The sequence below is a fragment of the Sceloporus undulatus genome, chromosome 1 (genome assembly GCF_019175285.1).
Source record: "Sceloporus undulatus isolate JIND9_A2432 ecotype Alabama chromosome 1, SceUnd_v1.1, whole genome shotgun sequence".
Taxonomy (NCBI): Eukaryota; Metazoa; Chordata; class Lepidosauria; order Squamata; family Phrynosomatidae; genus Sceloporus; species Sceloporus undulatus.
The window spans coordinates 204,572,069-204,597,642 of record NC_056522.1 but is presented as its reverse complement, the minus strand read 5'-3'; the positions used below and the strand labels follow the sequence as shown (position 1 = coordinate 204,597,642).

Genomic DNA, 25,574 nt, shown 5'->3' with positions numbered 1-25,574 from the left:
AGGAATCAGTGACTGCCAGCCTCTTCTTTTGCACCAGTGTGAGCATCCCATGAGTGGATCTCTCCTCCGTGCAACTCTGGATCAAACTCATAGAAAATTCCCCATGGTCTACAGTGTGCCTTTCCCCCAGCATCGAACAACCACAACCTGTCCCTATTACACTTAGCCACAAAAAGACGAGGGCTTCCAGGGCAAATGGATTTGGTTTCTCAGCAGGCTTGGGTGTGAAGACCTTTCTTTTTAGAAATTAAATGCTGACTGGCATTTGGTGTTTTTACTCATTTGCTGATATGCTTTTCCAGAGTCTGTTCCAAGCCACATTGCTAGCTTTGTCTGGACTTATAAAAGGCAGTTTTAATAAGATAAACATAAATGTTAAACAATTCACATTAAGCCGCCATCTGGACCCCAACGGAAAATTTCATGTTTTAGATTTACATATCAGCATTTGCCATCTGGGTAGTCAGTTATACATTTTATGTGAAACTCTCGGCGTGCGTTGTAAAGTTTGACTATTAACTCTTATTGCTCTTTCAGCAAACATATTTGCATCAGGATAAACAAAGGAGTAAGGCAACGACCTCATATTTAGAATTTTATATTAGGTGTATAACAAAAGCTTTCTGTGGTCCAAATGTTTTAAATCCTTGCCAGGAGGCTTTAAAAAATAAATTAATTGTAGAGTGGAAGATCTTTACAGGAAAGTATGTAATGAATTTTTGGGGATGGAAGGAGAACAGGCTCTTTCACATGGACTGCTACCAACCTTCACTCGCATGTCTATTAAAAAAAACTGTCCAGATTGTGACCCGGAGTAAAGTATATGGGTCCAACCAGGAAAGAGGTGGCATCAAATATAAAATGGCAATAAAAATGATTATGGGTCTATTTGTCTGATTCCTGAAGGAAGGAGTTGGTTTTCTTCAGCTAAATGGAAAACCCTCAGAATACCTATTTTAAAAGTGACTAAAAACAGATCAGGTTGTTTATCTCAAGAAAAATGGTCAGATGTGCATCATAATGCAAAGGGGTATTGTAGCATCTTTGAAACTAACTGAAAGAAAGAAGCTGGTAGGATGAGCTTTCCTAGACTTCCTCAGGTGCATGGGGCCATGATAGAGCTTCCTCACAGGTTTTTTTCCAAGGTGTCTGGAGGAACCAGTATGGCATAGTGGTTTGAGTGTTAGACTATTCTAGAGACCATGATTTGATTCCGTACTGAGTGACTTTGGGCAAGTCAAATTTTCTCTAAAGGGAAGGCCACGGCAAACCTCCTCTGAACAAATCTTGCCAATAAATCCCCTTGATAGGATTGCCTTAAGGTCGCCATAAATCAGAGCAACTTGAAGGCTCACAATACATTAAATTCACTGGTGTTGGATAGCCTATATAGTTCTATCTTCTTCTGTCCTGGACTGTCATTATGTCTCACTTTTAGAGCTTCTTGTCCTTTGGTTTTCTTTCTACTTCTCTCCTATGTTGCTGCCCTGAAGCTAAGAGAATCCAGATGCATTTGGCCAGGACAAAACACTTCCGGAAACTAAATATGGAAAAGCAATCCAATCCACAACTTTCCTCTCCTACCATCTTCCTGCCACTAGGGATTTGCCTGAGAGTAAATCCCAATTAGTATAGAGAGACGTAGTTCTGACGTATAGGACCATACTGTAAAGCAAGTCTGTGCTTAGTACCACTGGATAGAAAAAGTTTGGTTTCATCTAAAAGTACACTTTTTTCCTTGTACAGTACATTATGAATCCATGTGATCTGCTTTCCTCATAAACCACCTTTTAATAATTCTCTGTGGATTTCAGCCTCTCCAATTAAACACTCCATTTTGCTCCATCTACTGAGAAATGGGCATTTCAGATTTTATTGCAGAAACTAAGGCATTCTCAAGCCTAGAAGTTGGGATTGTGGCAATAATTACTACATTTTTATTATTTTAAAAATTATTATTAGTATTAACTGGGGAACTGTAAGTGCAAGTCCTACAAGCTGTTTTTTTTTAAAGACCTTTAAGTTCCAGTCTTTCTCAAGTAATAAAGGAAAATATTTCCAAGTGAACTACTGCTGTTCTAGAAATCATTTCACGTTCCTATATGCATTACACTCAGTGTTTAAAAGGCCACTTCACATGTGGCATCTTCCATCCTTGGGTATGAGGAAAGCATCTGCATTATTATCCTCTTCATATTTTTTCTATGACTGGGAATCTTTTATGAATTTTTTTACTCTTTCTTAACTGTAAACCAGCTACTGCTGTTTGTAGAAATCAGATTTTTTTTTCTTAAAAATTTAAGTTGGAAAGAAGTTAGCAGTAACAATCTTGTAAAAGTAAAGGTTTTGCAAAATATACCAAATACTAAAGGATCTCCCAACATTTTTATCCATGTGATTCAGATGCCAGATTCATAATGCAAAGGATACAGCAGGGAACTACGAAGTGTGTACTATAATTCCCACAATGAAGTCTTGTTTAAAGGTGACATAGAAAGAGTTTAGATGGGGGACAATTAGGCTCTAGAAAGAGCTTTGAAGTACACACCTTCCTTTTAAAGTAGCTACATCTTAGCTATCACATATTGAATGTCTAGTTGAAATGTCAAAATGGAAGTGAAGTAGGACAGTATTCATGTGATCTAAATTTGTGGGAAATTCCCCTCCTCAATTGCTAAGGGTTTGTCTTCACAATCAGTCTAACTAGCCTTAATAATGCTTTGTCTATGTATCTGGGAGCTACTGGTGCTGGGTACGAATAATGTGCAGTCCATACATATTCAAGTACAGTATATCTTATGAATAGCACATTGTTCTTGCAATCTCCCTGTGCAAACTTTGTGATTCAAACAGAAAGGTGCAAGGAAGCTGCTACTGGACCACAGCAGGGGTGAAGTGATCAGACCTGGGTTGCCAGTCAGGTTAACTTCTTGCTGTTATTATAGTTGGCCCTCCTTATTCACAGAATTTTTATACACGGATTCAAGCATCCACAGCTTGAAAATATTCAAAAAAGGATAAATTTCAAGTATCAAACCTTGATTTTTCCCATTTTATATAAGGGACACCATTTTGCTATGCCACTGTATTTAATGGGACTTGAGCATCCACAGATTTTATCATTCACAGGGGTTCTTGGAACCAAATCCTAGCAGATAACAACTGTCCACTGTATGTTGCTTTCATTCCCTTTTCCCCTAAGAGGTCAGCTTGGATGCTGGGCACCGCTGGGCATAAAGTGCTATAAAACCCAGCGTTGTGTAGTGGTTTGAGCGTTGGACTACAACTCTGGAGACCAAGGTTCAAGTCTCCACTTGGTCATGAAAACCCACCACTTTGGGTGAGTCACACACTCTCATCCCCAGAAAATCCTGTCATAGGTTCACCTTAGGGTTGCCATAAGTTGGAAACGACTTGAAGGCACACACTGACAACAATCTGTGTACCTTTCCCCATATTTCCTCTAGCCCATATTCTGACTTAATGTTTATCCATGTGGGAAGGAAGGTGAGAAGGGAGAAAGAAAGAGGTGCTTTAGTCATTTAAATATGAAATTAAGAAGGAAAAGGGGATTCAAGGGTGAAGTTAGGACCCATGTTACATTGGGTATTACAAGTACTGCCAAGACAATAGCTAAGCAGATTGGCATCTCTTTAAAGCCATCTTGATTGTGTATTTTATTAGCCAAAATATAATTTTACAAGGGCTTACTTGGCTTCAGCTATCATATTTATCTCAAAATGCTCTACATTGCAACTTATTTCTGTATGTTTTCTGTATAAAGTTATGTATCATTACCACATATGGATCACCCAACAGTCCCAAGTGTTTCAATTTAAAAACAGCAACAACCCATAGATGCATGCTCCAAGAATTTTATTTCAAGTTTATTCTCAGAATTCAAAAAGGGAAAATATTATAATTCAGTAGCATGGGCAATTTTTATCTGTCTAGAATTCTTTCATAAGACAGTTTGAAAAATAGCATTTTAAAAAAGCATCAGGTTTTAGTTGTAGCTGAACTAAGTCATCCTGGGAGCAGCTGTTGATCAGTACAAAATGGAAACTCTGAAAACTGAAACATTTTATCACAAGACAGTCACTTTTTGCAGCCAATGACTGGGATCTTTTCAAGCTGCTAGAGCTAGATGTTTATATAACAAAAGTGCAAGCAAGAAAGAACACTTTTAAGACTCCAAGAAAGAGATGTGATATAACTTGCAAAATTGCATGGACGTACTTCAGCCCCAGTCACTGGCATCAATGTGCCATGTGCTGCGATGGTTTGCTACTACCAATTATTACATATTGCTTCCAGAGAAAATCAACTGTTTGTATCCTTCCATTTTCCACTTCTGTTTCTCCCACAGAAACAGTAGCCAAGGGAGGGGCTGTCAAAACTGTCTAATGAAATGATAATTTTCATTACTGCTTTGAATGCATTAGTGGAAAGGTGAGAGTTAAATTCAGCAAATACAGTCAGGCAATACATAAATTATGCTTAAACATCCTCAAGGTACCAGATTCTGATTGATCTTGGAAGTTAAGCAGGGTTAGTCCTGGTTAGTACTTAGGCCAACTAATACCCAGTGCTGTAGGCTTTATTTCAGAGGAAAGAACTGGCAAAAAGCCCTCTGACAATTCCTTGCCTAAGAAAGCCTTATTAAATTCATAGCTTCATCATAAGCTGACAGGCAACTTCAAGACATGTACACTTCTCACTCTCTCTCTCTCTCTCTCTCTCTCTCTCTCTCTGTGTGTGTGTGTGTGTGTGTGTGTGTAAATGAATGCAAAATACATACATGCTGGACATCTAGATTTTATGCAGCTGTATTCATAGTTCTCCAGTGGTGGACTAGAGTAGAACAGAAGGCAGATTTCGATTTACTGGTAAATCTCAAAGTGATTTGTAGTCAGGTTTTTCACTGCCAACAGTGTGACAATAGCAAACAGCACCAAAACAACTCCCTGCCTCCACCCTAAGCTTGTAATCAGGATTTCTTTGTACAAGAACTGGGAACTCCATTCAAATCTGCTGCTCAAATTAATTCAGTGGCTCAGATTTTTTTAATTCTAAGTACTGTACATACTTCTCACACCAGGTTGAGTCTGCCTTGTCTGAAATACAGTATGTGGGATCAGAAGTGTTTGGTATTGTTTTTTAAATTTCAGAATACCTGTATTTGCATATATGTATATAAAGAGATATCTTAGAGATGGGACCCATGTCTAAAGATGGCATTCATTTATGTTTCATGTACACCTTATTATACACATAGCCTGAAGGTAATTTATACAATATTTTTAATAATTTTGTGCATGAAGCAAATGTTCGTGTACATTGAACCCATCAGAAAGGAAAGGTGTCACTACCTCAGCCACCTATGAAAAAGGTTTTGTTTTTTGGAATATTTCAGATTTCAGAATTCCAGACAAAGGAGAGTCAACTTGTAATAAAAACAAATTACGGTAAGCAGTTCCTACAGAGTATGAAGTTTGCTTGCCCATTCTAGAAATGTATGAATCATAACTTATGTTGGTCTCTCTTAATGTTGATCACATCCTTGAGTCCAACACTGAGTGAAAGCCAGGATCTAAATTTAAATAAATATGTAGCATTGATACTATTAAAAGTGAGCAAAACCAGGACACCAAAGAAATAGCTGAGTATTGGCAAGGTACGAGTTATTTTGAATATGATATACTGAACTATAGCTGTCATCCCTTAGGCAAAAATGCATTAGAATCTCATTTGACACCACAGTTCTGCATCAGAGTTTAATATTCTACAATTCAAGTTTTCAAAGCAAGTAAGCAAATATTTTTTTCAGTAATTCAATATAGTAAGTAAAGTAATTAAATGCAGTAAGTAGAGTCAGTGTGGTGTTGTGATTTCAGTGTAGGACTAGGACTCTAGGAGGCCAGTGTTTGAATCTCCATGCAGCCACAAAACCCACTTGGTGGCCTTGGGCAAGTCATACACTCTCAGCCCAAGAAGAAAGCAATTGTAGAACCCCCTGAACAAATTTTGCCAAAAAAATCCCCAAAAAACCCTAGGATGGGGTCTCCATAAGTTAGCATTTACTTGAAGGGACTTAACAAATACTATGGTAAATATAATAGAACATAAAACAGCCAATAATTGTGAAAGGAACTTTTAGTGCTTCCTGCTTACTTGTGAAAATGTACAACTCATGTGTTTCCTTCTATACGCCATACGACATAAAATTTTATAAAGACTTTAATAATAATAATAATAAAATTTATTTATATCCCGCCTCTTTACAAAATGCAATTGGGGTGGCTTACAAGATTAAAATATATAGTCCGAACCCTCACACCCTCCCCTAAAATACAATTAAACAATGTAGAATTTAAAACATAAAACATACTTTAAAACTATACAATAACTGCGGTGAAGTCAGAGGTCAGCAGTTAATAATAATAATAAAATTGGCTCCTAGGGAATTACAATTTTGTGTTGACATGGGGCAGGGAGCACATTGCTAGTTCTCATGCAGATATCTGAACTGTGCATAGCATTCAATCAAAATAAAATAAAAATCAAAGGTGTCTCCCAAACTTTGAATGGAAATTGCAGCAGATTAAGGAGAGATGTTGCTCGGATCCCATGCTCCTCCAAAACCAGAGCTCAAAACTTATCTCCACCTTCATTTACTACTCACATTATTGGTACTGTAAGAAAAATCTCTATGTAACAAATCTAAACATAGCATGGCAATTACATTAATCTGTGTAACTTGTTAGGTTTTTCTCCCACTATCGCAAACAGAAGCCAGAAAGGTGTTTACATTAAGGTCTGCACTGGAAGAATTCAAACTAGAGATGTTTGTGGATCTCTGGACTAATCTAATTCACCTCTCCCAGTCTAATCTGCAAATCAAAACAGAGTTCTTTAGATTTCATCCTTCTGTGATACAATTTTCAATTCAAAAAGGGTGCCAAGATACATATAAAATATACATTTAAAGAGAAAATGTATACAATAGAAAATGCTACAGGGAGGATACATTCTGAAGTACAAATTAAATATTAAATGTGACTGTAAATATTTGCAGACTGATAAAAGGAAATAAGAAACTCATGAGTGAACCCGTATGAAACTGACATGGACAATTCAAACTATGCAAAATTTACAATCCTAATATAGTGTCACGCAAAATATGAAATATGTAATTACATCTTCAAAGCAAACAAGCTGCAAAATAGGCCATCACTGGTTCAAACTATATCTCTGTTATGAAATTGCTTTAAGCAAGCCTCACTCCCTTTCAACCTTTCACCTGCGATGTAGCGATAATAATAATACCAGTGTACTTTACAGAGGTGTGGCCAGAATTATGAGAAGAAAGAGTGTTTGAAAGCGCTTGAACAACTTAGAAAGTTATCTATAATTGCTAAGCATTAGTAGTAAGAGTAGCGCATTAGTAGTAAGAGTAGCTTAGCTTTAACTGTTTTACCCCATACTGGGAAGACTTCATGATCCACATTCACCCATTAGATTACTACTGTCTTGAAGAATTACTTTTATTAGCTTATAACTCAGACAATTAGAAGAAACTTCATCCTATTAAGAAGTTCTTTTCCTGGACTACTCCACTGGCAATTATTAGTTTATATGGACAGAAGATGTTTTGGCCTATTAAAAAGATATGTTCCTGGACTACTTGTCTGACCATTACATACTGTCAATAACAAGAAATGATTTCTCTCTTTCTTGGGAAGAGCTTGGGGGCATGGGATCATCTTCTTATTATTCCAAAATATACAGTCAGAATTTATATATTTTTGAATTATTTAAAATATTCTAAAAATATATAAATTTCAAAAGGCAAGCCTTGATTTAGCCATTTTATATGAGGTGCACCCAGGGACGTAGCCAAGGGGGGTGTTCTTGGGGTCCGGACCCCCCCCCTTCCATTAGAAAAATGAATGGTGTGTGCTGCTGCCTCGCTGCACCCAAGCCCCATTATAATGGTGGTACTTAGTCTGGACCCCCCCCCCCTTCCTAAAATCCTGGCTACTTCCCTGGTGCACCATTTTAAAATCTATTGCATTTAATGAGATTTGAACATTCACTGGTTTTTGTATCCCTGTTGGATCCTAGAACCAAACCTGAGGGCCCCCTGCCTTGTCTTTTCCAAAACAATAAATAATTTGAGATCCTGGAAATAGGCTACACTCAAATATTTATATTTGCATTATCCACAATATCACAATACCATAACATCATAAAAACAGGCAGAAAGACTATTTTTATGATGTTTTTACTTGCTGTAATCCCACTTCAATCCGAAGGGAGAAGAGGGAAATATAAATATTTTTATTATTACTTATTATTATCTTTTAAAACTTAAAAAAAGATGTGTGTAATTTATACTGACTGTTTGGATGCAGCACTAAATGGTAGTTTGTATAACATAACATAGGTTTCTTTGTGGCTATGTTTGACTTTACACTGAACCAGAAGCTTCCTTTCTGGCTTAGCCAAAGGTTTTCTAATGGTCTCAATCAAACATATTGTAGATACTGTTGTCGCTCCGTGTTTGCTGGTTTGCCTTTTGTGGATTTTACTGCTCACAGATTATTTGGTGTTGCCTCCGCTGCTGCCCTATGCCATTTTTTAATAGGGACTGCAAGCATCCTGAGATTGACAGACTAAAAATGTGTATTGTAGGGCAGCAATGGAGGGGACAACAACCCCCACCAGTTGCTGGCTTCTGAAGAAGAAAAAACATTTTACCTATGTTGGAGGTTGTAACCTCAAATATGAAGGTACAAATCCACTGGCTGACTCTTTAGGATTCCCCTGCATGGAGACATATTGGATTGCAAAGGAATTGTCTTTGTTGTGATGCAAATGGATGTTAAATTTCTTAAATTTGGACTGGATTGACATATTTTCCCTCAACAACACCTATAGTTTTCCTGATGCAAAAGTATTGAGGCTTCTTGGGAAATCCAGTGTCCTTTGCCTATCAAAGGGTCCTGTGGCCTCAGAAGGATGGAGACATGTTGGATTCCAAAGAAAGTGTCTTTGTTGTGAAGCAAATGGATGTTGAATTTCCTGGACTTTGGGAACCTCCCAGTTGTCCCATGGCCAAAAGGAGGAGGTGCCAGCTTGCAAGATATGCCCCTCCATACCATCTTAACTAAGAAGAAAAACAGCAAAATGCAAGTCTATGACTAACATTTTCAATTTTTTCTCTTGTTTGGTTTCTAATACTTTGCCTGATGAGGAAGTCAGTGAAGCTTTGAAAGCTTGCAACATGTATATTGTGCATTTTGGTTGGTCAATAAATATATCACTGTTGGGTGGATTTCTGAACGGATTTACTGTTACTTTGGTACTTTGTGTATGGGCTACTCAGCTTGGTATCTAGCACAACAGTACCAGATCCATTGGTGCATCTGCAGAAGTAGACTGAAAACCACTAAAGGGCATGGCAAAATAAATCAGTTAATTTTAAAGGTATAACCAGACTGCTTTATCATCAATTCTTCACATTCTTTTTATACTGTAGATTAACACAGTCATGTACTTGAAATAAAGGGCTCAGCAAAGTCTTAGCATTTTTTTTCTTTCTTTCAGCCCTTCTTACACAGATTAGGTCTTGCAAATAAACAGTGTTTCCATGAGGATCACTTCTTCTTTAAAAAAAGTAAATGTATTAAGATCACCCAAGGCGTCCTCCCATACCAAACTGCTAGACCAGCAAGATAATATTGAGCAAGTACCCCTTAGGCAGGAATCTTGTTTATGCTCTCATACTAGCATAAAAATAGTTGAGCCAGTTGGTGGGCTTTCTCCAAAATTACCGTAACTTTGGTCTCCAGGACTGCATACACCACAGTCCTCTCTCACACGTTTGACTTTGGTGGGAAGGGAACTCATCAACCATTCTGCAGTGGGTGAACCCAAGGTCATGGAGCCCATTTGCTCATCATTGTGAAACTGTGGGATCCAGCATGTCATTGGTGTGTGCCTCAAGTCATTGCTGATTTACGGCAACCACAGGGCAGGGTGACTGGACTTCCTCCTTTTCCAGAACATGTCCTACATTTCAACCTTTCATCCAAGAGGAATTCCAAAATGTCCTCCATTTTGAGCATGACTAAGAAGCATGAACTTATATTTACATGAGGGTTGTTAGCTTTTATTTTGTAATATCCTACATTTTATGATGCCTTGTCCTCCTCTGCAGTAATGACATCTGGTCACCTTGCCCTAGGACAACCCTATTATGGGGGTTTCTTGGCAAGATTTGTGCAGAGGGGGGTTGTTTTTGCTTTCACCATCCTCCTTGGCTGAGAGAGTGTGACTCGCCCAGGGTCACCCAGTGAATTTCCATGATTCAAACCCTGGTCTCCAGAGTCATAGTCCAATGCTCAAACCACTACAGAATGCTGTCTCTCACCAGCATAATTATACTGGCATATATATTTACATTATATTTACACTCTTCAGGAATAGATTCAACATATATATCTGTTGTGAATCCATTCTTCTAGTCTGCAAGTTATTCACTGTTTAGAAATATATTTCTGTGTTGTTGCTAATTAAAGGTTTGGGGTCCTTACATTATCAGTGGGGGTGGCAATTCTGGTATGCTTTGTGCAGCCTTGGGCCTCTTCGTAGGCCTCCCATGTCCTTGATGAAATCTTTAAAAGAGCGCCAAAGACTTGCAGAACTAGTCTGATGAAAGGCAGCAGCTCAACAAGGGAAATGTTTACCCCACAGGCAGTAATAGTTCTGTCCTATCACCTTCTAACTTTTTAAAAACTGTTATCTGTCTACAGCCATACATGCAGGGCTGGACCCAGGCAGCAGCTTCATGGAAGATGATTAGTGGTCTACGGTTAACAAGAAACATTAATAAAAGTACCTTTACTGTACAGAGTTTTGGATAAGGCTATGCAAGTGCAACCAGCTTCTCATCTGGAACAGCACCAGGTACCAGCATAGAGGCTGGCACAATCCTTATGTGGCTTGCAGATCTCAAACAGACCACATCAGCCTAACCAATACTGAGAAAAGCCACATGGTATTAACAGAAGAGGCTCTGTGAACTCCGGGAAACACATGGAAGCATTTCAGACTGCAGTTTGATATCTCTGATAATCCAGTCTGAGGGTGTCTTGTTAGTTTACAGTTTTCTAGTTTATAGCTATTTAATTTGATAAATTACCTATTTACTGTATATTTTATATCTTGTGATTTTAGATTGTACACCATTCAGAAGTTTTATGTTGTTTTTTGATTTTGTAAGGTGCTATGCAAAACTTATGGTGCTATATAAATAAAAACATAATAATAATAATAATAATAATAATAATAATAATAATAATAATAATAATCATGGTAATCAGTCTCGCAGATAGAAGATACAGGACAACAACTACAGCAGGAGGTTGCTGGATTTAGCAAAAGAAAAGAAAACACTTATTTTAAATCTTTTTATGATTAAAAAGCTACTTTTTGATACTATAGTGGTGGTTCTCAATCAGTGAAACATGACCTGTTTGTCAGCGGGTGTATCAGGATTTCAGGGGAGGTGGAATTCAATGTTTTAATTTCTTTCATTTTCAGAAGTAAGAGCCCAAGAGCCCCAGTAAAGATGAGGAACAGAGACACAAGACCATCCCATAGGAACTAACAAACCCCCACAAAAACAAGTTGAGCAAAATAAAATACATCATGTTTAGCTCAAACTTCATCTTTGTGTCTGGCTTAATTTTTATAATACGTTCTGATTTGCTTTAGATGCTTTAAATACTAAAATGTCACAATCTGTGTTTGGATATTGAAAGACACATAATAAAGATCTTGAAATCCTAGGTTGTGTTGGCATGAACTATTGTATTTCTCTACATCTTTCTTACAACCCAAATTAATGTTTTATAGTATTCAAACAAGCATGTAATAAACCTATTAGGTTGAGCAATTCTGATTTCTGAGCTATCAGGACAGGACCCTGGAACTCAGTCTGCCAGGTCCTGACGGCTTTTTTTAGGTATGTCGACAAACCTTGCTTGACCGTTCCCTGTTGTCAAATCGGTCGGTTGCATAACCAGTACAGTAGATGAAATGTTTCCAGAGACTGTTCAACTTGCCGTACTTTTAGGACTTCAAGAGAACATTTACACTTCTCGATATACTTTTCTGTGCAGGGTCCAACTTTCCCCCCAGAGCAGACTTCAGTTACAAAACTGAAAAATTATGAGAATGTAGTTTTTCCAAGTTTTCAAACTATATTCTAAACTAAAGAAATAGGTTGCTTCAGAATGGAATGTAGTAACTGGGGCCAAAACAAAGTTTAACTAGGCTGTTAATCTGTGGTCTACTTTTTTCATTCTGGATGGAATTCAGAACACGCCTACAACAAATTAATATTTAATTTGCCCCAACAAATATCTGCTCAGACCTGTGCCCCACTCAGGCCTACCAACATAATGCACTGAAATGCCCTGATGACCTTTTGAAGGAGAAGGAGATTTCAAATAAAGAAATTATTGGGGGAGGTTTTAGTGGAGGAGGAGAACTGCCAAATTTTTTCCTCTCCTGCTGGGATTTAAAAAAAAACTGTACAGAAACAGCAAATAGGTGAGGCATTTAAAGGCTAAAGGGGTACAGGGAGGAAAAAGTTACAGACCTTCCCTGGATGGCAAGGGAAGTTACTTTTCTGTTGCTAATGGAGGTGAAAGTTTCTTACCTGCCTTTTATTGCACTTTGTGTCTAATCCACACATGGTGAAGAATGGAAATGGTCTCTGCCTGCAAACTATTTCAGCTGGTAACAGAAGTAATATATTGAAACAATATGTACACTTGTGACCTACATAATCACTTTTCTTGTCCTATATGATTTTTTAACATCTCTGCCTGATAAAGCTTGGAAAACCTGCATGGTGTATTTTCTGCATTTTGGCTGGCCAATAATTTGGTTGGCTGTTTTGTGCATTTGGATTTTGTTGTATTTTGCTGCATGGTCCATAAGGCTTCCCCATATTATGACACCTTCCCTTTGTGGCTCTTCCATTCCAAATCACCTGCCACCTAAACTGCTTTTTAGATACATAAAAGTATAAATCAAGGGTTGGCAAAGTGTGGCCCGTGGCTACCCCCAGGATGCTCCAGAAGATATCTTCAGCCCTCGGCACGACCACACACATACAAAAAACATAAAGGCCAATATTTGGCCTTTTTTTTTTGGCCCCCAAATGGTCCAAAACTGCCTAAAAATGCAGCATTTTTCTTTCTCAAGTCTGCCAAGCCCCATCAAATCTCCCCCAAGCATCAAAAGGAGTGGTGTTGGCACAAATTTGGCCAAAAATGCCAGCCAGAAAAGATATCACATCACTTTGAGCTTGTTGAAACATGCAGGTGTGGACTGCTGGACTGGCACATGGAGGAGAAATGGCCCCAGCCCACTATGCATGTCCATCTGATATAAAAGAAAAGATAGAGATAGCTATAGAAAAGGGATGGCAGGGGAGAGATTCAATTCTCTGGATTTGTGATATATTCATGTTGTATTTTTCAGACTTGTTTGAATTCATCCCCTTTCCAAGATTTAGTCTAGTTTCTCAGCATACCTGCTGCACGATTTTCTCTCTTTCTGAATTTCATTCTTTGTCCCTCTAGGGTTACCTAGGTCAGATGTGGCAATCATGTAGCCCTCCAGATTTTGGACTGCAACTCCCATCATCCCTCACCACAGGCATTACCAATTAGGCCTGTTGTGAACTGCAGTTCAACAACATCTAAGGACAGCAAAATTCCCACTACTGATCTAGGTGATTGTTAGCTTCACGGTGAAATTCTTTACTACAAAGGAACTGTACCACACAATTCAGAGGGAAAGAAGTTCCAAATAAGAAATACTGTAGTTACATGATTTTACTTGAAATTGGTTTCCAGTTTAAAAAACCAAAAAAGCAAACTCAATTTAGAAAGATACACAGACTATCAAAAAAAAAAACAACAACAAAAAACCCCACAAAGCAAATAAAAAATAACAACATAAAAGATATAATCATTTCTTCTATTTTATTTTCATAGCACAACAGAGTGAAATGGTTTTCAACTTCTCTGACTACAAAAGTAATGCCATACAGAAAAGTCACTAGTAACAACAGTTGTAATTTTTTTTTTTACAAAAATTATGATGTTTGGGTCAATGTTGTAAGAAGCAAGATTTAATAGTAAAATTCAATTTTTAAATATGGACATCAGTTTTAAATGATTATAGTTTGTACAATCCATTTTTTCTCTCTCTTGGTAACCAGCATATGCTGACTTCTAGAACTGCACTCTTGACAAGACTCATTCCACAAAAACTGAGCTGCCCTGCGGGAATAGAAATGATTGCACAACTCTCAACTTCTTTCTGGCTCTGAAAGCAGAGAAGTTTGCACGCTAAAATACAAAAAGGGCCGTTTTAGGGAAACTCTGACTGACAACTGACACCCTCAAGTCCAAAATTGAACCTGCATTCAGTCTTCTCCACAATTAAAAGTAGTACTGTGCTATGAACATGTTCACGTTTCCATTTTGACAAATATTCTGAAATGCTATGAAATGTGCACACAATTGTTTTCTGAAAATATCCAAGCATGTCTTTTACTGAGCCAAGATCTCCAAAACTGCAATATCTGCAATTGTGTCGGGGTGCATTTCGGAAACTGGGTGGGATTGGAATTACAAACTGCAATTGCACCCTGCACTGCCTAATCATATTTAGTCTGAGTAATGCCTCCTCCATTCCATTTTACATTCTTAAAACCTTCAGATGCAAACAAAAATAAATCATGTTCAGCAAGATGTTTCTCTCCTACCCATCCCCTTCTTTTGGCTCAATATCCAACACGATAAAGTTTTTTTTATTAAACTCTGCTCACTTCTTCAGCTCTTTCAATTGTACAGGTTGTGTCTCTCTTGTTCTGGAATTCCAAAATGCTCCAAAACCATTCCTAGCATTATTGTCTTTTCTAATGATTTCTCATGATGTGGCCAAGTACAACTGCCTCAATTTATCAGTTATCTTGGCTTCCAGGGAGAGTTCATGCTTAATCTGTTCAAGGACCCATTTTTTGGTTTTCTTTCTGTTGGCATTCTTCACTTTCCAGCTCTCACATTCATACATGGTGATGTGCAATGGCTTTGGTGATCCTCACTTTAGTGTTCAGTTAAGTCTTTACACTTTATGAACTTGTCCAGTTCTTTCACAGCTGCCCTTCCCAAACCAAGTCTTCTAATTTCTTAGCTGCAGAGTCCATTCTGTTCAATGTATGATCCAAGGTGTATAGGAACTCTGACTATTTCAATTTTCTCTTTGTGTAGGGTGAATTATTGTAGACCTTCTACAGCCATTATTCTTGTTTTTTAATGTTCAGCATTAATCCAACCTTGGTATTTTCCTCCTTGACCTTCTTGAAGGACAAGATATTTTCTGCTCTAGGTCTTGGTTGGTTTCTGCTAGTAGTATTGTGTCATCTATGTATCTTCAGTTGTTAATGTTCCTTCTTCCTATCTTCATTCCTTCTGTCTCTGAGTATGCACTGTGGATAATGCTTTCTGCATACAGGGTGAATAGATAGGGTGACAGTATGCAGCCTTACCTAACCGCACAATATTAAAAATATTGGGTATAAAATCACAAGGTATAGATTAAACATAAATTATATTTCCAAGATATCTCATTATGTATATGCAGATATGGCAAAATCCAAAACAATCCAAAATCTAAAACACCTCTGGTCTCAAACATGTCAGATAACAAAGACTCAGTCTGAAACAGTATTCTGTTGCTTGGCATTTAGGAGTCTGATTTTCTCATACCTACAAATATGGTTACCTGCATTTATTATCAGGTGGGGCGAGGAAATAATTCCTCCCAAGTTTATGTGTACGTTTTCACAATTGTCATGATTATTCTAATGTTTGGGAATTTTTGACAACTGTAAAAAATGAATGTGATTCATTACTCTACAAGAAACCCATCCCCTTACCTTATCAAACAACAAATACAGTTTGTCAACTAACAAATATAACTTGTGAAATGAGTCTGGTGGCAATATTTAACTATTAATTAGTTAGATTTAGTCATTTAGAATTTTTCATCAACTAAACTATTAGTTATGCACCAGAGTCAGAATTAAGCTTTAAAATGCCACCCATAATTTCACACTCATCCCTACTTTGTTCTTTTTTTAGCTTTGGAGATGGACAGGTTGCTTACCTGTAATGGTATTTCTTTGAGTGGTCATCTGCGAATACATACAAATGGGTTGTACTGCGCCTGCGCAGTGCTGTTCAGAAAAAAGGAACTCATTTGTATGATTCGCAGAGACCACGAAGAAAAAGGACAGGTTGCTTACCTGTAACGGCATTTCTTTGAGTGGTCATCTGCGAATACATACAAATGAGTTCCTTTTTTCCGAACAGCACTGCGCAAGCGCAGTACAACCCATTTGTATTATTCGCAGAGACCACGAAGAAGAAAAACAGTTACATCATCATCATCATCATCATCATCATGGAAAACCCCTTTTCATCCTGCAGCACCAAAACACCTCTTGCTTTATAATCTCATTATTTTATCCCACCCTTCCTTTAGGTTTACTGATTCACATGTGGATCCCAGGAAGTCCCAGGGTTCCTGGGGCAGTTGAAGAGCTTTTATGTGGTGTCCAGTACAGAATACTTGGGGGATCATGTAGATGTGAATAAAACAGCCCCCTTCAAACCTGTTCTTACTACTTGTTGGTTTAAAACCTTTGAACCTTAAAATGAACTAAACTGTCACATACTGATCAAGAACTGAAGTAAGTGGGTTGGATCTTGCGACCCAAACACTGTAATTCCCCAGCTCTGTGAGATTAACAAAAACCAACAAGTACATAGTTTTTGGAATATCTAAGAGAACTAGTACTTGGGTGACAAACCAGGCAAATAATGTGAAATTTGTTAGGTGTTTAGTACTGTCTCTTGTATAAATTAATTAGTAATTAAATGAAATGGCTTAATTCTGGAACTAAAACTCCAACTTAAGTCCATCGCTTTTGCTAAAAAAAAGTAAATTTAATTAAGATGCCCTGTTCAGTTAGAAAATAGCAACTTGGTAGTTGGATTAGTTTTAACTAATTAATTTATTTAACTAATCAGTTCTATCTCTGCACTGATGCCAAAAAAAACCATCTTGTTATTATGGCTGCTACTGAATTCACTGCTTTACAAGGAGGGGCATGCTTTTGTTTAAAGCAGTTACACCAGTTGTAAAACCTGTATTGTCACTCTTTCTGCAAGACCAATCTAACAACACAGTGAGTTGTACCTGCGACATTATGTTATCTCAGGTGAGGCAACTGTTCCCTGACCATATGATGTGTTCACAATGAACAGAACTCAGGACAACTAAGTGCAAAAGTGAACAAGGCTCTTACACAATTAAACAGTGGAGTTTATCAGACAAGGGGAATTGGAAGTATAATCCGATGGCAATCTGAACGCAATCATGAGGTTTAACATTATTGCGTGATAACCCACTACATGCAAATTTGGGCAATGGGAAGTCAGTCCGAATGCAATCATGTGGTTTCATGTTATTGCGTGATAGACCGCCACACGCAAATTCGGGCAATGACATGCTATTTTCGGGCAATGGGAAGCCAGTTCGAACGCAATGCATATTCACGTAATTGTGCAAAACTAGTGACTTTAAGTGAATGCGTTTTGGCCCCGCTTTCTTTTCATTCGAATTTAAGAGAAATTCCTCCCATTTGATAAACTCCAATGGTATAGGAGGTTTCAGGACGAAGAACTCCTACCTCTGAAAGGGCATCCATACCTTCCAAACTTCTCTATAGAACTACTACAGCTCCATCTTCTGCTTCTGGTCACTGTTCTGCAACCACAGCAGATACCCTGAAAGCATCAGATCCTGTCTTAATTTGGGATGCTAAGCAGGGTCAGGCCTGGTTCGTACTTAGATGGGAGACTGCCAAGGAATACCAGATGTTGTAGGGTATATTTCAGATGCACACCACCTCTGAATGAATACTCCTTGCCTATGAAAACCTTATGCAGTACATGAGGTACAGGAGTATATGAGATTGCCATAATTCGGGTGACTTAACTTGAAGGCACATGCTTTACTTTTTAATGACATGTATAATGACAGGCAACTTGAACTCACATACATACATAACTAATGGAGAGGCATATCATGGCAAATTAGCTAAAGGGGTTTTCTGCCAGGAGCAGCGACAATAAATATAATTTTAGAAGTACTAAAGCTTCTGAAAAGCATGCACTCACCTTTAATCTGTTTGCAAGAGGAGTGTATATGCTAACATTGACATTTCAAGTTTAACCTGAATGAAAGCTAACAATTTGAAATGCCCACAGAAAAGGAGACACACCTTTGCCACAGGCTTTCTCCACAGTATTCTAATACTACCAAAATAAACATTTTCGAGTACTACATGCCTGTTACGCAATGGTTATCTACTTGCAGTTACAGATACTTAATTTCTTTCCCTGCATACAGGACGTCAGTGTGCACAGAAATATTTAAATGGTGCTGTTTGGGACCTTTGTGTTGACTCACCATTCAATAACTGACCCAACGTGCCGACTCTAGTTGGAGTAATAAATAAAAATCTAGCCTTCACGTATGTACGCTGAAGCCCTGAGAAACAACAATCGGTGAGGCTGAAGGAAGAGTATGATTATGCAAGAGGCATCAGCAGATGCCAAGGGATTTCTTTTTTTTATAAAGTTCTGAATTTCACACCCTTCAGTGTAAGTCTGTGGTATAGCAAGAGATCCAGGGTGACACTTCCCGTATTCACTCGGGATGCTCGAGCTTCATATCCAGGATTTTAAAGAATGTCTGTATACTGTATGTCCAAACTGCTTCCCTTGTACATGGTTTCATAAGAAGGCTGTCTCAAATAGAGACTACTGTCAGATACTTTCCACATTTGTGGCTTTGACTTTTGCAGTTTTGATTATTTGCATATTTGATTAATACATTCTCTCTAGAAATCCCTAGGTCCTCCAGAGCAATTCTGCTGGAAACTGATCATAGAGATCCGCTGGAGGATTTAGAGATTACTAGTGAAAACACTTTCTCCGAAGATGCCAGCCACAGATGCTGGCGAAACGTCAGGAATAAACTCTTCTAGAACATGGCCACATAGCCTGAAAAACCCACAAACAACTATGGATGCCGGCCATGAAAGCCTTCGACTTCACTTGTCTAGGTGTTTGTAGGTCCTCCAGCACGATTCTATGGCCAACTTTGGGCCGATGTTGACCAAAGAGTTGCACTGGTGGACCTAGATTTTCCTAGAGGTGGTCTCTCAGGTTAAAAAAAGAGTAGTATTTTTTTTATTTGCAGCTTTTTCACTTTCACGGTGGTCCTGTGCTCCTAACCCCAGCAAATGTGGAAGGCCTACTGTACTTTTAAAAGTAATGTTTTATTAGCGCATGAGAGTCCACTTTGTTGTGCACGTGGTGCTTGGCACATGAGATGCTCTGAGTTGTAATCCCGCTACCTATACCTATGGAGGTTGGATGCACGGAAGGCCTCTGTAGTGATGGCACCACATTTATGGGGCCCTCCCTAGACCTGTGAGACAACCAACACTTTTCTCACTTCAGATACAGATTGAGGCCTATGTATTCTCCAAGGTTTACAGCGTTTTATTGCTGTCTGTATGGTTCAGACATCCCATGAGTGACATCCTCACCCTTGACGTCCCCACTTCTGGTGTGGCATGGGGGACTATCAAAATGGTGCGCGCGGCCCTCCCTTTTTCACTGCACTGGCGCTGCTCCTCATAAGGAGACCGGCATCACAGCAGCTAAGTCAGGAGGGATCAGTCAGCCCTTCTCACCCCACAGCAGGAGGGCAACCCAACGAGTGTCACCCCTTTTCTGGAGTATCACCTGGTGTAGGCGGTACCCCTCGCACTCCCCTAGTCACACCACTGCCATGAGCACAACTCAGCATATGGGGAACTCCCCAGTAGTCCTCAAACTGTGCTCTTTAAGAGACTTTGGATTTCAGCTCCCAGAATCCCAGACTATTGGTCAACATGGCTGAGGCTTCTGAGAGCTCCACAATCTCTTAAAGTCCACAATCTCTTAAAGGGCACATTTTGGGGACCACTGAGGGTAATTTTTGCCAGTTCTGCTCGATACAAAAAGCTGCACAAGCACACTGGAGAAGCCACCCAAAGACTGGAGATGGCAAAAGGGAAAATCCAAGATATCAATTTCTCCCTTCTACCAAAAATAAAACCCTTTCTCAAGTGGGAAGCCTGTGGTGAAACTTAGGTCTGAAACACACTGCAGAAATAATCCACTTTGAGATTGGCTCAATGCTAGGGAATTCTGGGAACCATAGTTTTGTGAGATATTTAGCCTTCTCTATCAGAGAGCTCTGGTGCCACAGTAAACCATGATTCCCAGGATTCCCTAGCACTGAGCCAGGACAGTTAAAGCAGTCTCAAACTTGGTTATTCCTGCAGTGTGTTTTGGATCACTGTCACTTGAACAAACGAAAGGAGCCCTTCTGTTTGCAGAAGGATAACTTGTAGCGGTTTGACTCTGGAGTTCAGGGTTTGATTCCAAATTCGGCAAATCACACACTCTCAGCCCCAGAAAACCCCATGATAAGGTCACTCTAAATCAGAAATGGCTTGAAGGCACACAACTTCAGGTCCAGCCCACGGAATTCAGGTCTGCTCAAGGGCTTTAAAAGCATTTTGGATTTTGGATTAAAGCTTGCTTGCTTTTCTACTATTTTGCCTTTTCTACATTAATATCTGTGCCAAACTGTTTTGGATACTTTAAATATTTTAAATTCACTGCCAAACTGTATACAATACCTACGGTTATTTCTAGCGATATCACTGGTAAGTGGAGTAAGAGCACAGCCCTGTTACCTAGAAGTAAGTCCCAATAAGTACAGTGGGTCTTACTTCCAGGCACATATGCAAAGAATTTGTAGCTAATATAAATTTACTTTAAAAGCAGCAGCAGCTCCACTGAAAATCAGTGTACTGTATAGCCTTCTTTTCAGTAATGTATTAATGTATAGAGCCAGGGTGGCATAGTGGTTTGAGTACTGGATGACAGCTCTGGAGACCACGGTTTGATTCCCAGCTCAGCCATGAAACTTACTGGCTGATCTTAGGCAAGTCACACTCTCACAGCCTCAAGGAAGGCCACAGCAAACCACTTCTGAACAAATCTTGCCACAAAAACCCCATGATAGGGTTGCCTTAGGGTCACCATAAGCTGGAAATGACTTGAAGGCAAACAACACACACATTTTACTAGAAATGTGCACCTTGGACGTTTGAGGTTTTTTTCCCCAGCACTATACTTATATAAGAGCTAGATCCGGATGTAGGAAAACAAAGGTGTGAAGCCTCCAGCAACAAGTCCACACAGATTCTGCAGCAGGTTATCTGCTTCCTGATCCGACAACAGGCCCATTACCTTCAATACTTTTTTCCATTACAATCACATTACAACAGACCCATTACATTTGAAACTTTTTTCCTCCACAGAAATAAATCGTAGCTAAGAGGCATGGATTTATATTTCTATTAAGTGTTTTTTTTTGGTTTTTATTTGGCTGTGTCCTTCATTTTGAGCAGGACTAAGAGGCATGGATTTACATTTATATGCAGGGTAGGCCCTTTTCCAGCACTGGTCCTCCATTTCAATCTTCTCTCCAGGAGGAATTCCTCCGTTTTGAAAATGGCAAAGAGGCATGAATTTACATTCCTATGAGTGTTTTGAGTGTTTTTATTTGGCTGTGCTCTTTAAGGGGATTTTGGCCTTCAGTGCCCAGAATCCCAGACTATTGGCCATCATGGCTGAGGCTTCTGGGAGCTGAAGTCCCAAAAAGGAGTTTTGGGAGTTTATCCCATGAAGATCCCAGAAAAATCACATAATTACACGAAACCATTTCACATGAAGTTGCACATTAAAGTGGTCACAAAGAAGCATTAACATACATCTTTTTTACTTCTGGGATCTTGGTGACAATAAATTTCCAATATCGCTTCATTTTGCGCTGTTGCGTGTGATAATCATTTGCGCAATCACTCACCATTTTCGCTGGGATGCTTTAAATGTGCTTTAATCTCTTTTTAATTCCAAAATTGTGTGTCAGTATTACAGTGGTTTAGTAAGTGAATGAATGCATCAACATTGGCTGGTATTTTGCATCGCCTACTTAGTTAAGTATACTGAACTAAGTAACCTCTCCTTGCCCAACCCTGCTGAACCTGACGTAAACATCATTCACAGGTGCTCCAATTGCCAGTGAAATGGAACCCCTTCTCTTCCCCTTGCAAGGTTAGGATTACTCCTTACAGGGCACAGTTTGGGGACCCCTGAGCTATACAATCCCATAACAGCCCCTGCTTGTTTTAATGGTTTTAATTGTACTTTATTATTGCCATGTTGGAATTATTATGTCAATTTGCTTCAAGGAGGGAGGGGATAGTGGGATTTATTTTATTATATTGTGTGGACCATATTTGTTGTAAGCGCCTCAATCTTATTGGAGAGGCGGAGCAAAAATAATAATACATTATTATTATTATTATTATTATTTATTACTATTCTTCTCATCCCGCTATATTTGCTGTTTTGACATTTGCGGATTTGATTATTCACAGATTTTGATTAATATGTTCTCTCCAGGAATATCTAGGTCCTCCAGTGCAACTCTATGGTCAACTTTAACTAAACGTTGCACTGAAAGACCTAGAGTTTCCTAGAGAGAATACTCTACTAGGCCTTTGTAGCTCCTCCAGCACAACTCTATGGTCAACCTCTAGAAATTCCTAGAGAGAACACTCCACTAGGTATTTGTAGCTCCTGCAGTGCAACTCTATGGCAGATTTTAACCATAGAGTTTCACTGGAGGACCTAGAGATTCCTAGAGAGGTGTCCTCTCAGGTACTTATGGTTTTTCCCCATTCACAGGAGGGGTCTGGTGCCCCTAACCCCAGGGAATGTGGCCTGAGGGACAAGTGTATTATTATTATTATTATTATAAAATTATTATTATAGCAGAGTCCTGGCTCTAGCCACAGAAAGGCACAGCGCTCTGCACATGCTCAGGGGCACTCTTTCAGGGAAAGGATGAGGGGAAGGAAGGAAGGAAGCCCTCTCTCCTGCCTTCCCCCTATGTATTGAACAGGGGGGCAGGGCCTATGAAGGCAGAGCCCCTTCCTCATCCCCTCAGGGCCAAGGCCAGTGAGTCAGCGCCTTCCAATGTCACTGTGACGCCACAGCGGCGGTGGGCGTGGCCGGGCCGTAAAGACAGTGGGCGAGGGGCGTGGCTTTGGCGTAGCCCCTCCCCTTTCGAGCCCCCATTCCAAAGGCAAGCGCAGCCCCACAGATACTCTGAGACAGGCTCCCCTTCATCGTCTCTCACCTGAGGCCCCTCGACCTCCATGGCGCGCTTGCGTTGTCTGGCGGTGCCGCCCAAGGAAATGAGCCGACTGAGGCCGGCTAGGACTGGACCCTTTCTGCGCTTTCTCCGCCGTCCCAACGCCTCTGCCTCTGCCTCTGCCGGCCCAGCGTCCTCCCCTGCCGGGAAACCACCGATCCGCCCCGGAGGAGGAGGAAGCCCAGGAGGAGGAGGAGGGCCTGGCCACGCCAGGGACAGCCCTCTTCTTCTCTCTCTCTCTCCTGAGCACAAGCCCCATAAGGGCTGGGAGACTACTGCATCCGCACTGCAGAAATAACTCACATTGATACCGCTTTAGCTACCATGGCTCCATGCTGTGGGATCCTGGGAACTGTAGAGGGCATCTACACTGTCGAGACGAAGCAGTTTGGCAGCACTTTTGGTAGCTCCATCCTACGCATTTGTAGTTTTGTGAGGCACCAGCACTCTTTGGCAGAGAGAGGCTGAAGGCCTTGTGAAACTACAAATCCCAGGATTCCATAGGAGAGAGCTACAGCACTTTAAAATGGTATCAAACTGCATTATGTGTACAGTGCAGGTGCAACCTGTAGTTTGTAGTGGCGTCAGAACTCTCATCACAGAGGAGGCTAAAGGTCCCACAACAAAACTACACCTCTCTCGGGATTTCATAGGACTGAGCCATGGTGGTGCGAATGCGGGTTAATCCCGCAGTGCGGATGCAGTCTGAGAGCTGCGGGTGTCATCCCTTTTATGCCTTCACTCTGGAATTTTGACACTAATTATTGTTATTATGGAATGTAATAGTAGTAATATATATATGCATGTATGTATCTGAAGGATATCTTATATTGGGTTAAATGTCATAAATGGTAATGAATTATAAGGCCTGTAACTATCGTCTTCAATTTCTTTCTCCTGTTTGCCTGATGAAGAAGAAGCCAGTGTGACGTCGAAAGCCTGCACCATGTACCTCTTTTTTTTTATGGCCCAAGAAAGGTATCTGCAGGCCTTCATATCTCTATTTGTGAGGCACCAGCACTCTTTAGCAGAGAAGGCTAGAGAGCTTGTAATGCTACAAATCCCAAGACCCCGTAGGATGGAGCCCTGGCAGTACAAGTAGCATCCAACTGCGTTGTTTCTACAGTGCGGATGTGAGTAGATGGTTTTGAGACTGGCAAACCCAGTCCTTCCCAGATGGAAGAAAAGAGAATGAAGGGACAATGGAGGGAACAAGAAGAAAGCCGTCTCTCCTTTCCCCATACTTTCTTCCCAGGGTGCATCTACACCATAGAAACAATGCAGTTTGATGCCACTTTAAATGCTATAGCGCTTTTCTGCAGGATCCTGGGATTTGTGGTTTTACCAGGTCTTTAGTCCTCTCTGCCAAAAAGTGCTGGTCCCTGACAAAACTACAAATCCCAAGATTCTGTAAGATGGAACCAAGGACAGTTGAAAGAGGTATCAAACTGCATTATTTCGACCTCTCATTCCCCACTTCCAAGGAGAGCAGGAGCTACACCTTTTAGCCACCTCCCTGGGTACATTGCACCCAAATAAGTGACCAAACTTTGTGGGCACCCACATTTTGTGACTGACCCAGTTAAAGGAATAGTTCCCTGACACAGTGTCTGGGGAAGATGGGAATCAAGCTAGTGGCCTTCACATGGCCAAAGACTTGGTGTTGTTGCCACTTTGGGTTGTAATTAGCTTACAGTTACAAAACGCTTAGACACTGTTAGTTCAGTATGAAGCGGTATACAGTATAAATGAAGCTGTTTGTTAATGCTAGGCCAAACCTCCTAGGCCAGTGATGGTGAACCTTTTAGAGGCTGAGTGCCCAAACTGCAACCCAAGACCCACTTATTTATTGCAAAGTGCCATGTCCCTCTGGCATTCTAGTAACAAGCTCTGGCAAACTCTGTGCTGGGGTGATGGCACTGGTGCCCACAGAGGGCTCTGAGTGCCACCTCTGGCACGCGTGCCATAGGTTCACCATCACTGTCCTAGGCCCAAAAGTAAGGATACATACCTTTTCAAAGGACCCAGACACACACACCTTTTTGAGAACCTACTGTAGTTGTTAG

At 40.0% G+C, this 25,574-nt stretch overlaps 1 protein-coding gene and 1 long non-coding RNA gene across 3 annotated transcripts in view; both read right to left on the bottom strand.

Annotated features, from left to right (window-relative positions):
• The window catches only part of NFE2L2 (nuclear factor, erythroid 2 like 2), a 34,505-nt gene extending 10,827 nt beyond the window's left edge, over positions 1–23,678 (bottom strand). The window contains exon 1 of one of the 2 annotated variants that reach the window (XM_042479672.1): positions 23,494–23,678. In XM_042479672.1, coding sequence (XP_042335606.1) covers positions 23,494–23,514 — 21 coding nt within the window. In that variant the 5' untranslated portion in view covers positions 23,515–23,678. The remainder of the gene's footprint in view (positions 1–23,493) is intronic. The other variant, XM_042479665.1, reaches the window with a different exon arrangement.
• On the bottom strand, positions 14,051–19,240 carry LOC121936953. The gene is made up of 2 exons (XR_006105057.1): positions 17,849–19,240; positions 14,051–15,640 (listed from the first exon to the last, which is right to left on the bottom strand). It is a non-coding gene; the product is annotated as an uncharacterized LOC121936953 (long non-coding RNA).
• Positions 23,679–25,574: the final 1,896 nt, after the last annotated feature.